The sequence below is a fragment of the Aulonocara stuartgranti genome, assembly GCF_965226115.1.
Source record: "Aulonocara stuartgranti genome assembly, chromosome: 22".
Taxonomy (NCBI): Eukaryota; Metazoa; Chordata; class Actinopteri; order Cichliformes; family Cichlidae; genus Aulonocara; species Aulonocara stuartgranti.
The window spans coordinates 13,718,291-13,732,983 of NC_138957.1; the positions used below are offsets into that span (position 1 = coordinate 13,718,291).

At 41.9% G+C, this 14,693-nt stretch overlaps 2 protein-coding genes across 2 annotated transcripts in view; one reads left to right on the forward strand and one right to left on the reverse strand.

Moving 5' to 3' along the window:
• LOC309698147 (uncharacterized protein) overlaps positions 1-14,693 on the reverse strand; it is a gene marked incomplete at its 5' end in the record, with an annotated part of 140,826 nt that overhangs the window by 90,119 nt on the left and 36,014 nt on the right. The gene's annotated exons all lie outside the window — the stretch shown is intronic.
• Positions 1-14,693, forward strand: part of csmd2 (CUB and Sushi multiple domains 2) — a 275,217-nt gene that overhangs the window by 14,727 nt on the left and 245,797 nt on the right. Inside the window, exon 2 of the mRNA XM_082521466.1 lies at positions 4,995-5,211. Coding sequence (XP_082377592.1) covers positions 4,995-5,211 — 217 coding nt within the window. The remainder of the gene's footprint in view (positions 1-4,994; positions 5,212-14,693) is intronic.

Here is a 14,693-nt window from a genome sequence, read left to right on the forward strand (position 1 = left end):
ACACTGGCTGTCTGTGACCTCAGCAAAACAGGTAAAAAATATCCCACCTTATATAGTGTTCTTCCTCTGTCCCACTCATTCAACCCCCCCTGCTGCCCCCATTGGCTGGTGTCCCTTCTCTCGTCGCCCTCACTTGTTCTTTCTGGCAAACGTTCATTCTGCTATTTTTTATTTCCCTGCAGTTTGGACCTCATTTCACCTTTGCTTCTATTATTCCTCGCATCACGTCTTCCAAATCTATTTTCTCATATGTCCATAGATTCAGTCTGCTTTGTGTCTGTCTGCCCCACCACCCGTTCGCCCTTAGCCCCGCTTCTTTCTCTCTTTCCTTTTTGGTCTCTTCTTGTCTCCTTCCTCTCGGAGGGGTTGCTGTCCTGCCCGAGTGCAGCGCGGTGACCATCGATTCATCAAAGTGTCACAGCGCGCCACCACAGTTCTGTGTGTCTGCTACTGAACAACTGCACCAGCAAAGCAAACAACAGCACCTGCACACAAACACAGGCACAGGTAGAACCTGGAGTGCTGCCCCAGCAAGGTCACACCTCTCCCTGTACACTCATTTGGCAGCCTGCGCACCGGAGATGCTAAGTGCCAAGTGGATGCTGCCAGTGGCACAGCGGGCTAAGCAGTGGACAACATATCTGTTGAACATCCACACAGTTAACATTCCACTACAAGCCTTCTGCAAACAGTTCCCAATGGCATGATGGAAGATGAAATATGCTAAGCACTTAAAAACGATGGCCATTTCCTAATTGCTGAACTAGCATCTCTGCTGCTCTTCGGCATTCACTGGTTCACCAGAATTTACACAATCTGAGAAAACATGACCTTCTTACTTTACCGGTGGCTAAAAAAGCACCGCCAGCAGTGTCTTTATGGTGTCTTTATGGTGTGTCAGTAGAGTCAACTGCAGGTTGGGCTCTTCCCTGCAGATTTACACCGAAGGCCTTCAGAGTAGGTCACCAGCTCCCAGATGCTAATTTCATAATGCATCCTGGGCGAGCCTTAAATAATTCATCCAAGCCCCAAGTGCAGGATCCACTTAATCAAAGGCTCCGGGTTTTCAAAGAACAGGGACAGCAGACTTACAGAACCTCGGTTAACCTCACTTGAATCTTATGGTAACCTTTTTTTCTGCAGTTGCGCATAATTTAGAATGAGCATGGCCGCAGGGTGCAGCAGAAACATCTGCAAGTGTCCCTGTTATCACCCCCCCGATATGAAAATCAAACTCAATAATGTTGCAAATTGGTCCTTAATGGCCACAGAAGTGCATTTTCAAGCGCCTGTTTTTTCTACAATTGAATTCTGAGTCTGAGCCTAACCGTTTTTCATCAGGAATATAACTGTTTTTGGCTACAGCCAGAATAAAACAGCTTCTCGTAAAACTCCAGTTTGGTCTTTTGTCCAAGATTGTATGCATCATTATTAATTTAGGAGTTGGTAACTTGGCAATGCTGCTTACAATTCAAAACAGCATTTAGCAGAGCTCTGGCAGCAGACATATCCTCCATCATTATTACTTTTTCTTTTCATTTTTTTGCTTCGCTTAATTGTGTCCATAAAACACAGAGCTTGAGTTCCTGCCTGGTTGATCACCTGTCATACAGCGTGCTTCATGCTGTAATGGCATGTGCACTGTGTGTGAAAACCTTTTATTTAGCTGCAGAACACACTCTCTTTGTAATGTTTTCACTTCAGCTGGTAGCACCTCAAGAGTCACGAAATCAATTATTTCTTCAATTTGATGCTGAAAGTGATTAATAACAATTCAATCGCCCTAACCTTCCTGGTATTGTTTTATAATACAGTCCACTCTACTTGTCTTTACTCAGTACAATAGGTTGGCAGACCCTTTTGATCCCCATCAAGCTCTGCAATCTGTCTGCTCTACAGTGTGAGCTCCTGATTGGCATTGTCTAACTGAGGCGCTGTAATGAGGGAGATGATGAGGAGATTATTGACTGGGTTGTGGGTAAGAAAGTCAGGTGGGAGAGTTAGATGTGGGGGTTTTACCTGGATATTAGTATTGACCTGATGGTAATTGGGAGGCTGGATGCTCACTTGCTGAGCCTATTTAAAGGCTTTAATAAAAAATCAGATGAGGATAGCTCTCAGTTTGATCATTTTTTGTTCTTCTCTCTTGATTCTTCTTAAAGAAAAGGGAAAAAAGTACATGATTTTACACATGCCATGAATTCACTTACAGATTTCTAAAGCAAGCAAATAGCTAAACTCTGGATGCACTATTAAACGTGTAGTTTAATTCTGTTCCACATACGTTAATTTTTGTCTGCGTACGAGTGCACTCACATTAGCATCTTTTGGAAGAGGTCAAGCGCACATGAAGCACTGAAAAGTGACGGTGGAGAGGCTTCTGCCTGTTTTTGGACCAGACAGGCCCTTGGGAGTCAACAGTGGCATGACAGATACACTGTGACTGGATGAACCTCGAGCTGCTGCCAATGCCATCCAGACAGCCTATATCTTAACTTTCTGAAACTATCTGCTTTTATCCTTCTCCCCCCAAAAATGCATTTCCTCTACCTGGGAAAGAAAAATATGTTTGTATCTGTGTGTGTGCATGTGCTTTTGGGTGGGTGGATGTTTTTCCAGTAGCGATTCAGGATACATAAACACCTTGACGTGGTGTGTAGCCCCTGAAATCTTTGACATTCACTTTGATTGCTACCATGAGATCAAATGCAGCATTTGCTTGTCCGGGTAACCAATAACAAACCCACTTTTTCAGGTTTCTTTGTTTTGTTCTTTCAACTTTGAGTGAAAGTAAAATGTATTTTTGTTAAGCCCCTCCCCTTTTAGTCTCTTTAGTTGCCTTCATGCTTGGTGCCTTATTACCTGTAAATCCCTACTGTTTTCTCAGACATGATGCATATTTCAGAGTGAAAATATGGACAGATTTTGGGCTTTGAGTTTTCCCTACCCATCAGAGAATGTGCACAAAGTAGAACAGAGTCTATATGCTTCACAACCATTCAATGTCCACCTCCACCCCACCCCCGCAACCCATCAAAGCAGCCTCTACTTTTACCTGTCTCAAAGCTGCGATGTGTTTACTCAATAATCCTTATTTAAACTGTCACTTTTTTATGCCCTCAGGTAGCATGCATTGATTCATCACAGACATTTGCCCTGTTTGTCTGTGCATACAAATGAACAAAACAAATATCGTATCTACTGCAAGTCTTGCATTCTGGTTGTTGAATAATGTGGGTTATCCAGATAACAGATGTCCTGCAATTATACTCTCCTAATTACATTTTAATCAGGCTACATTATGATGCAGGTTTTTTGGCTGAAGTGAACAAAAGGGAAATATACTTCATTTGTATTAACAGCATGTGCAAGGATATATTTATTTAGCTCACTTCTGTGTGACCACAAATATGTTTATAGGGTACGAGATCCCTGATGTATGAGGGATTTAAATCTGTCTGTTCAGATTTAGTGTTCTTTGGGGGGGGGGGGGGGGTTATGGTTTTTTGACATAAAGAAAATCATCGCCATGTCCATCTCTTCTCCTTATCCAGTTCAGGGAGCCAACCATTCGCACTCACATTCACAGCTATGGACAATTAAGAAACATCAGTTAACCTAACCCCACTCACTGCATGTCTTTGGACTGTGGGAGGAAGCCGGAGTACCCGGAGAGAACCCACACAAACTCCACACAGAAAGATCCCATCCTGATGGTGGAATTGAACTCAGGACCTTCTTGCTGTGAGGGAAAAGTGCTAGTCACAGCTTTTTTTTATATCTTTTTCAATTATGCATTGCAAGTTTTGAGTTAAAAAAAACAAAAGAAGAAGAAAAAAAGCAGGTATTGTAGTGGCAGAAAATTACAATCATCTCCATTCTGGTTTTTTTTTTTTTTTTTTTTACAATGTATGAAATCAAATTAATATCGTTTTAAGAGGCACCTTAGCCCAAAACCAAACTCCTACATTTTCCACCAGGCTGTAGTGTTATTTTTCACCTAGATTTTTTTTGTATGGTCTGCTTTTGCTCCACAACGCAAGCAGTCATTAGCTGTGGCCATTCATTCCATCATATTCAAGAGAAGGCTGGCATCTCTACAGTGGATATCTACCGAGCCCGGCAGGTGACACCAAAATCATCTAGATAGAGGAAAAGTGGCATAGACCAGGGGGAAATATGGAAATTTGATTTGGGAATAATGTGCCTCTTTAACTATTGAACGTTATGTGTATAAACACAGTAATTTGTAAATTAACTCTGAAAGCACAGACAAAATGCAGAGTTGTGCATAATATAGCAATGACACATCATTCCTCATTAGCGATTAATTACAGGCAAATCCTAACATTGATTAAAAGTCTCGGCTGTGCGCAGATCAGTCGAAGACAAGTCATTTAGCTTGGAGATTGAAAACGCTCACAGACACATAGACAACGCTTCTTACATCCACCCCGAGCCTTGTACGGATACAATTAAAATCTCAGATTGAAGGCAGTTTAAGTGGCTGCTGAAAAAAAAATGCAAGATGAGTTCAATTAATGTAGCAATCAAGTACGTCTCCTCCTCTCCCCTCTCGTCACCTCGACTCTTCTTCTCGAGCTATGTCATGTATTAACGTGGGAACCTATTATTAATGTGGTGGTAGGACCAGTGCTGTGTGTGATGAACAAGCGTGTGATGATGGAGGTGGGTAGAGGTGGGGAAAGCTGAGAGAAGGGGGGGGGGGGGGGGGGGAGCCATTTAGCACTGCAATATTAATGGCTTATGCTGTAGGTGATAATGGATGTTGCTGCATTTGGTGCAAAATGTTTGACTGTGGGTGTGCATTTGTATAATTTCCTTTCTTGAGTGTAGATGAGTGAGGTTTTTGTCTTTTTATTTGGAGAATCCTTAACGTTTAAGCACTCTGCTAGCTGTTCTGTACTCTGCTAACGTGTCTTTCTGCCTTTTAATAACTGACTATTTCTTTTTCTCTTTCTCTTTCTTCACAGCTCAGAACTGCAGTTACACATTACAGAATCCCAATGGGACAATAGAAAGCCCTGGATACCCTTACGGCTATCCTAACTATGCCAACTGTACATGGGTCATTGTGGCGGCAGAGCACAACCGGATACAGCTGGTGTTTCAAGGCTTTGCCCTAGAGGAGGACTTTGACATCTTGTCTGTATATGATGGGCCGCCCAGCCCTGGAAACCTGCGAACAAGGTAGTTTATTTTGTGTATGTTCTGAAAAAGCCTCACTAGAAGCACACACGCTATTTGGCTACCATATTAGTAACACTTCTGTAGCACTTCTGTAAAATAATAAGGGATGAGCCATGGTTTCAGTTTCAAAGACATAAAAACTGCACATATAGATGCAACAGAGGTTTGGTGACTGTGTTTTTTGAGTGAGGATGAAAAATCTAAAAATAATGAGTCTTCATTAAAGACTCAATCCATTGTGCTGGCTTCTTTTACCAAAGCACTAAACAAATTCCATGTTAATTTATATTATGGATGTGGCTTGCCAAGAAACCTGCACTTAACATCATGTTTACTGTAATTATGAATAGATATGCCTGACCACTCATTTTACACTGCTGGGAAATCTGTGTGGCTACATCGAGGTTCAGTGTGCTTAGCGCTGAGTGATGCACTTCTACATATCTTGGTTGAAACGAGATGTTATTGAGTTACTATTAACTTGATCATACTATGACCTCTGACATCAACAAGGCATTTTCGTTCAGAGACCTGCCATTCATATTTCCTGTTTCTGAACCACTCTCTGTAAATATGCTTGGGATAGAAACTTCCAGTAGATCAGCAGCAGTTTCTGAAATGCTTAGACCAGCCCATGTGGCACCAGCAAGCTTTCCAGTATGCCGTGTTTAAAGCCACTTAAATCATAATTTTTTTCTCATTTTGATGAACACTTTGAACTTCACCAGGTTTTCTTGACCATGTCTTTAGGTCTATAGGTACCTAAAAAAGTGACTGTATAAGTGTCTGTATTTGGATTAATGCAAAATTGAAATATCAGCGTTGCTTTCATATTTTAAGGTTTAATTGTTTCATTTAAGGTAAATGAAAAGCATTTAATACAGTCTGATAAGTATCTGTTCTATACATCAGCACCATAGTGGCACAGAAGTAAGGAGGTTCTGGATTTGAACCTGCCTGTGTTTTCCCTGTGCCTGCAGGTGCAGATATGAGCTTGATAAACCTGATCAATAAGATTAGAAAAGTATTCTGTCCCAGTCCATTTTTAAGTGCGTGAATGACGGGGACCCTGCAGCCGTTTTGAACACTGCTACATTAAAGTACCAAAGTGTCACCAGAGGTTCAAAACTCACTGAAGTACAAATAAGTACCCCTCGTTACAGGTACATTAGTGCTCCACTGACAAGCTTTGGTACTTTTTGCCCAACCACTCACCCCTTTGAATGCTCAGATTTTGCGTCAAAGACGGCGCCACGTTCCCAAATCCGTGTTAATGCAGCCACTACAAAGATCTTGGAAATCTGAAAAGAAAACCCTGATTTTAATCAATTAAATTGTACTTTTTGAGTCGTTTGCCCTCAACGGTATTGATGACGGCAACGGACAGTTAACTAGAAAAGAGGAGAAATTATCAAGAATAAAATCAGTGAAGCATTCAGAAGCAGTCGGAGCAGACTCTTTGGTGACTAATACCATACGGACTCTGTGGACCCTGCGACGGCATCCGGGGTTATTCCTTGGGATTCTGGGCACATTTTATGCTTGAGAGCTTCCCACGAAAAGAAATAACTTCTCACTTGGGTGTGGAGACTCAAACAAACAATTTCTGAAACAACTTCCTCCAGTTCAGCCAATTTAATACCCTTAGAGAATCCTGCCTCGTGCTTTCCCGTGAAACTCATACAGTCCGTGTTTGGTTTTGAGATTTTAGAAGTAAACATTCTATTTATATCAGCTGCAATTATAAAAGATAGAGCCGGAGAGCTTCAATTCATTGATTCAATTAAGTTTATTTTGGGATATCGCTGTTTGCAGGCTATCTAGCTAACCTCTTGGCAGCCCTCTTGCTAACACACTCACCTAATTAGAGACAATTTCACCGTTTGATCAATTAAAGCCACACCGAAAAATGCTTTTAGTTCCTGTCACCTTCTGCTACGAGCTTGGCCTCGCATTTTAAAGCATATGAAAGCCCTCTGCAGACAAATGAGAAAAATGTTAAGCGCTCTTGTCACCGACACTGTTTCGAGTCTCCGTCGGGCCTTCTCTGTTTTTCCCTGTCAATATGTCTCTCTCTCTCTAGCTCTCACCCCCTCTCTTCCCCTTCCCCTCCCCTCCTCTGCATCTCTCATTTTGTGCCAGTGGTGCCTCTACAGCATCTCCCCACAGAAAGCAAATGAAAGAGAGAAGAAAATCCATTATGGATTGGTGTTGCCCTGTTCTCACCCAGCCTTTCTGCTGTTTGGACTTCTGGGCCTTGTTGTATATTGATGCTCCGGCGGGACAGAGGGGTGGGGGTGGGGAAGGAGGGGAGGAAGCGTTTGTCTCTCTGTTAAAGTCCTTTGAAAATAAGTGAAGGAAAAGAAAATGAATTTAAAAAGACGATCACAAAAAAAGAAAGTTGGGGGAGGGGGTCGATGAAACAGTGAGCGAGATGGAGAAGCAGTGAAGTTCTTGCTGGGGATTTTGTTTGTGTTGACTTTGATGAGAGTTCCTCTCCTTTCAAAAGAGGCATCTTGTAATAACGTCAGACTTCAGACTGTATCTTTGAGTGAGCTCGGGATTAAGCTAGCAAGCAGCTTTTACCAGTCAACAGGCGTCTGTCAGAATACGCTTGTATATTTGCACTGACACCCCCACGCGTGCACGCATTTTCGTGTGCACGCAGACGCACACGTGATAATTTCAACCTTCTCTCTTCTCTCATCTCCCACTTGTGTCAGAGGTAATTTTTCTCCCATCCTCCTTGCTCTTCGCCCTCTGTTCCATCCACACCTATTTTCAAAAATCATATCTCTTCTTGCTGCTCTCCATTTTGTGTCTTGCATGCCTTTTTTTCTTTTGCTAAGTTTGATCAGTGCTTCCTGTGCATCACTGTGTGGCCCTTCAAGCTTTAAATATTTTCTTTGATCTCAAGTCGTCATAAAAAAAATAAAATTAAAAAAATGTTTTCCCTAATTTCATATTCAAATGATCACCTTTCATTTCCTATTCAAAGCAGTCACTCTGTGTTGGATTTGTTTATTTATCCATTAATTTATTCGCTGCTGTCACAGCAAAGCCAAGAAAAACGGTGTTATCAGGGGAATGCTGGGTTACAAATTAGCTATGTATATGCGCGTGTGTGTGTGTGTGTGTGTATTTCAAAGTATATATGCACTCTGGTGTGTGTGGGTGTGGGTGGGTGGGTGTTTGCGAGCGTGTATTCTCCTGCAGTAGTTGCTTTATGAGTCACTCCTTAAATGCATATGTGAGTCAGTCTGTTGCTGCAGCACTTCATTAAACTGCCGATCCCAACTGATACCTGGGAAGCAGACAGAAAACTTGAAGGAAATTTCAGGTGTTTGAAAAAGAAGTGCGCAGAACTTAGACTCACTGATTTAAATCCCACAACGCAAGCACAAGCTGCTGCTGGTATTTGACTACTGTTAATTAAACAGAGCATTGCATTCCAAAGGCAAGGTGATTAATTGGTCAAGTTCATCGTGGGTGCTCGATGGTGTGGTGGAAGTTGTTGTAAAAATCGTTCAACATTCTCTTTAAAAATGAAAAAGAATGAATGAAACCATGAAAGAGAGATGTATACAATTTTATAGAGAACTATATTTATATTGCCTATTTTAACCCATTTAAGCCATTTTCAATCGTTTTCATATACATTGAATTCAGAGCTGGAGCGATTAAAGTAGCTTAGCATGAATAGTAAGAGTAGTTCTTTTCAAAGTAAGAACAAAAAAGAAAAGAATTCAAAGTTCAAGGTTGTATCACATGCTATATGACTGGACAGCATTAGGGGTTAAAAGTGTCGGTTGCCACAGACAGCCAGTGCACAGATCTCTGTAGGCTTAGCCTATTTCAGCTCTATATCCTGTCTGTGACAACAATCCCCTTGTTAAGTGACAACGTACTGATCCTGCTTTGGATCTAGGCCTCCACCAGGCCAGTTCAGTCCATGCTGTGCTCCTTAACTGATACTATCGCCCAAAAAACATCTCACCTTTCCACTATTTCTTTCTTTTTTCTCTTTAGCACTCTTTATGGAAAGCATGGCTTTAAGTTGTGCTTTTAAAAAAGTCACGGTGTATGGTCTACTACAGCCACCTTCCTCAACTTTTGATGTGAAGATTAAATTGAGGGTTATGACTTTTTAGACATAAAATATGTCAAACCATCCGGCATTTTAATGACTAACCTCTTGTTGTGGACTGTGTCATCTGACACACTCTGTTGACGGCAGTTTCCATGTTTTCTTCTTGACATATGAAGCTGCTTGCCTCTGCCAACCATTCACCTGCAAGTGCAATATATCACTGACTGACACTTAGCACGCACTTCCCTTAAGAACAATTTAACCATAGCTAGCGAGTTCCTGTGCTTCTGTGGTGTCTATTAGTCTAATGATAGAACTAGACATGCTGTGTCAGATCATTTTAATTGCACAAAGAGGCCAGTTGTTTTCATCTGCTTTCAGTCTTCATGCTTATACTATGCATCCATCCACCCATTTTTACTTCTGCTTATCCGAGGCCCCGGCCAGATGGTTCATTCGAACCTTCTTGTGTGAGGCAACAACACTAATCACCGTGTCACTGTGCTGCCCGCTCGCACCATCACTGCAAATAAATGCTAATTAGATTATAATTAGATTAAGACTAACCTTTTCCTAAATTTCTATACCTTTTGTACAAAGTAGTAAGATAGCTGGTTTAAAGCATACAAAATCCATGTTCAAGAGCATATTTCTATTTTATTGCTGCTAAATGACATTTAAATTATCATTAGGGAATTTTTCACTAGAATCCACTAACCCCGGGTGACTTGGGTTAAAGAGTCTGTGCTTTTACAGCATAACAGTCGGAGAGGCCTTCCAAAAGTTAAAGCATCACTCAGCTGACCTTATGTGAGACTGAGCCTCTATGCACAAAAGTGCACATTTCTCACTTGTGAAAAGCAATCTTTTTCTCTCTTCCGTGTCACATTACACATTGTTACTACGAGTCAGGGAGCACCGAGTACATTTCAGCACATGGAAAAGCTGCTGGGGTGTGTGAAGGCACCTCTCCCAACGTGCCTTCGTCTCATTGATGCGGTGATGGAACAGAGGGACTTAAGCCTTGGCAGTCTGGGGGGAAAAAAGGAGGGGTGTCAGAGGAGGGATGGCGAGAGTGAGGAGGAGGCGAGGAAGGCACAGATTTTCAGCCCACGGGCTCGATAGGACCTAAATAAGGAGCACTGACGCATGGTTCTGGGAGTGGCATTAACACTATTGTCAGCCCTCAGTGCTGTGAGGCTGGGGTGTCACAATATGTGGACGTGTATGTGTGCAAATGGGTGTGTGCGCTCAGTCTGTGCTTACAAAAGGGGAGCTAGATCATAGCCCATCTCAGCAAGCTGATTCAGTGTCGACAAAATCAAGGTTTATTCACACACACACACACACACACACACACACACACACACACACACACACACACACACACACACACACACGGACTTTCATGGAATATAGCAAGCTGGAAAACAGATTGTTTTTTAGACTTTTCTGCTCTTTATGAACCTTTTCTCTTCAATTATAGTAGCTGCTCACATAAAAAGATATGGATGTGCATTTAGTAGTTTACAGCACCTATATCTAGCTTTAGATATTCTATAATTTGTCTATCTACGTCTCATATTGTATGTGTGAACGAGTACATTGTTAGTCAAGAGTGTAAAGAGCCAATGTCTGCGGGTCATGGTGAGAGCGGGTGACGTATAGTGGCGCTTCATTCCTCCCAATAACTCTTCCCCGCTTGAATGCCCGGACCATCAATCCCTCACAACACACACTCTGCGAAATGACTCGCGCACGTCAGCGCGCTGGGTCAGGCATGCTTAACATGCGCATTGCTTTTTTCTTCTGCTCAGCCCTGAGATATTAAGATAAGATAGATAAGATAAGATAACCTTTATTAGTCCCACACGTGGGAAATTTGTTTTGTCACAGCAGGAGTGGACAGTGCAAAAGTTATGAGGCAAAAATTAGAATACAATAAGAATAAATACAGTACACAACTGTACAGAATAGAATAAAATACTATATACAGTAGAATAAAATAAAATAAATATACAATAAGATAAAAATAGAATACAAATACAAATACTATATACAACTGAGTAAAAATACAACGATGACAGAAAGGATTATTGCACTTAGTATTATTGCATATGTATGGATGTGTGTGCTTGATCAGTTAAAGTCTTTATTATGGAGTCTGACAGCAGTGGGGAGGAAAGACCTGCGAAATCTCTCCGTCCCACACCGTGGGTGCCGCAGTCTCCCACTGAAGGAGCTGCTCAGTGCTGTCACAGTCTGCTGCATGGGGTGGGAGATGTTGTCCATCAGGGATGACAGCTTAGCCGCCGTTCTCCTGTCACTCACCACCTCCACTGGGTCCAGAGGGCATCCTAGAACAGAGCTGGCCCTTCGGATCACCCTGTTCAGTCTCTTCCTGTCCCCAGCAGAGATGCTGCCGCCCCAGCAGACCACACCATAAAAGATAGCAGAAGCCACAACAGAGTCATAGAATTTCTTCAGGAGTGGGCCCTCCACTCCAAACGACCTGAGTCTCCGCAGCAGGTACAGCCTGCTCTGCCCTTTCCTGTAGAGGGCGTCTGAGTTATGAGTCCAGTCCAATCTATTGTTCAGATGAACACCAAGGTACCTGTAGCTGTCCACAGCCTCAATGTCCATACCTTGGATGTTCAGTGGTTGCAGTTAACATGTTGCGTGGTGTCTTTTTCATCTCTTCATCTAAAGGAAGAAGTTGTGGGTTTGATTTCTGCACGTGTGAGGAATACGGTTCAAGGCTGCATGGTTTTATTAGTTTGTGCTGATCGTGATTGAGCTTCTTATTCAACACGACTCTTGCAAACAGGCATTCACTCCATGTAAACACGTTGATAGCTTCTTCTTCTTCTTCTTCTTCTTTTCATACGCACACTCCCAGACATGTGCAAGCACATGCACAAGCAAACACACAGAGACACACACATGCACACACATTGTTGGATTTATGGTTCCCTTGAGTCTGGGCTGTTAATGGAGAGACTGCCACTTATCAACGCCAGCTTTAACGACAGACTGCTAAAAACAGGACGAAGAGTGATAGTTTGTTTTTCATCATACCGCATTGGGAAAAAGTGAAACGATGTTGAGATTTATGGCATCTGCCCACCTGTAAGGCAGAATTATTAGGCCCAGTAACCCCAGATTAGAGAAATAATCAACTAGATGCCTGTGAATTTATATCTCACATCCCGTGTATCACTCATTGTGTTTATTGCTATTGACATCCCTCCCCCCCATCCCGTGGCCTATCAATACTCTTAACAGGGTACACTGCAACAACAGCATGAAATTAAATGCCGTCCTGCTGAGATAAAAGATTAAATATGAAGCGCACCGTGCCAAAAAAGAATATGCAATTTTCGGCCCTTTTGTGCTGGTGATTTCAGTTTTATAGAGTCAAAGGAATACTCTGAAATTTTGGAAAACCAGCACATCTAAGCCTCCAAGGATGTAAATATTACCTCTACAAATAGTGCTATAATTATGCCCATGTAGCGCACCCTGTTTACATTTTAGTCACAACGAGTTCTCCAAAAGGAAATTACATACAGTAATTGCACCTTTTGCCTTGTACAGCCTCACTTGATAAAGTGTTTCATGTGCATAGTATCACATAAAAAGCAGAAAATCTGAATGAGTTTAGTTTCAGTTTAACTGAATGAAAGGGGTGAAATGAAAAAGAACAGTTACATGAATGGGCCTTACCATTTTGCAGACTAATTTTGTGACTGGCTTTGAGTAGTCCTAAAGCACAGGTTAAACCCTTTAAAGCAGGGGTGGGCAATCTCAGTCCACAAGGGCCGGTGTCCCTGCAGGTTTTAGATGTGTCCTCGAACCAACACAGCTGATTTAAATGGCCAAATTAGCTCCTCAACATGTCCTGAAGTTCTCCAGAGGCCTGGTAACGAACTAATCATGAGATTCAGGTGTGTTGACCCAAGGTGAGATCTAAACCTGCAGGGACACCGGCCCTCGTGGACTGAGATTGCCCACCTCTGCTTTAAAGCAAATCCAAAACTCACTTAAGCTAGCATTGTTTGAAATGGCCAGCAGGAGATGAGTCACTAAAGTAATGATCTCACTAACCATTTTCTTTATGAGTTTAATGCTGGGATGTACTGCTAATTTCATCAATTCACCCATCCATCGAGCCAGCTGTCCTGTCACAGGACACAATTTACAAAATACCAGAGTTTTTGTGCTGGTCATATCATTTTATTGTGTTGTATTTATCTGCTACACCTAAATATTGTCTGACATTGAACCAGTCCGTGGTGCAAAAAAGGTTGGGGACCGCTGGTCTAGGGGATTTCTTATGCAAGTTTTTAGTAATGTACTTAGTCGACTCTAGCTTGTTCTCCCTGGGTATGAACCTGCTAATGGACTTGCTAATGGACTATCCCTGCTACTATTAATAATATTAATACTAACACAACATGATGTTCTTTTTGAAAATTATGCACCCAGTAGGACTACAAGATAGGGCATGATTTAAGGGGGTGATTAACACTTCACTACTAGTGCAGCGTTCATAGTTTCTCGGTTGAGAAACACTTCATACTTCTGACATCTCATTTAGAGACAGTGGTTACGTCCATCTTTTAAATGCAGTCTATGTTTCCAGCAAAAGAAAATCTGAAATTTAACTTGGCTGGTTCGGATAGAATACTGAGTTAGTGAAGTCTTCCTTTGAAAATTCACAATACAGTCTCAAGCCACCCCTCATTTCTTTATATTTTGCTTCCAAGGAGGCAGACTTTCTTGTAACTTTTTTAAAGTGGTCTTCAGCAATAGTACTGACACAGGACCTGGAAATGCATCTGACCATGGTCCATCTAGCCTCATCAGAAATGGTCTCAGGGGGAGGGTGACTGTCAAGAACCGTTTCTTATGGAAAGAAAAATGGAGAGAAAATGCTGATTAATGCCAAATTTCACAAGGACTGAGCTTAAAATCAGCGACAACAGGTCTTACAGGGTGATGAATCCAAATTTGTATGTATGTATGTGTGTACAGCAATCTGTAAAACAAAGAAGAGCTTTGGGATGTGCCTCAAGAAGCCTGGAGAATTAAAGACTACTTAAAGAAATTACAAGAAAGCTCGCCTAAGAGGGTTCAGGCTGTGTTCAACAATAAAGATGATACCAACTATTGACTTTCAAGCTCATTAGATTTTTTCTTTTTTGCCTTACATACTGTATATATGCACCCATTTCCCATTTTCTAACAAAAAATAAAGAAGCAAGAAGGGGCTCATGGCTTTTGCACAGCACTGTATTCCATATAATAACAGCTATACAGCTAAAGGTTGTGTGAAGCACTTTTGCTTTGTTGGTTCGCATACTGCTTTTATCAGTCACCACATAATTAT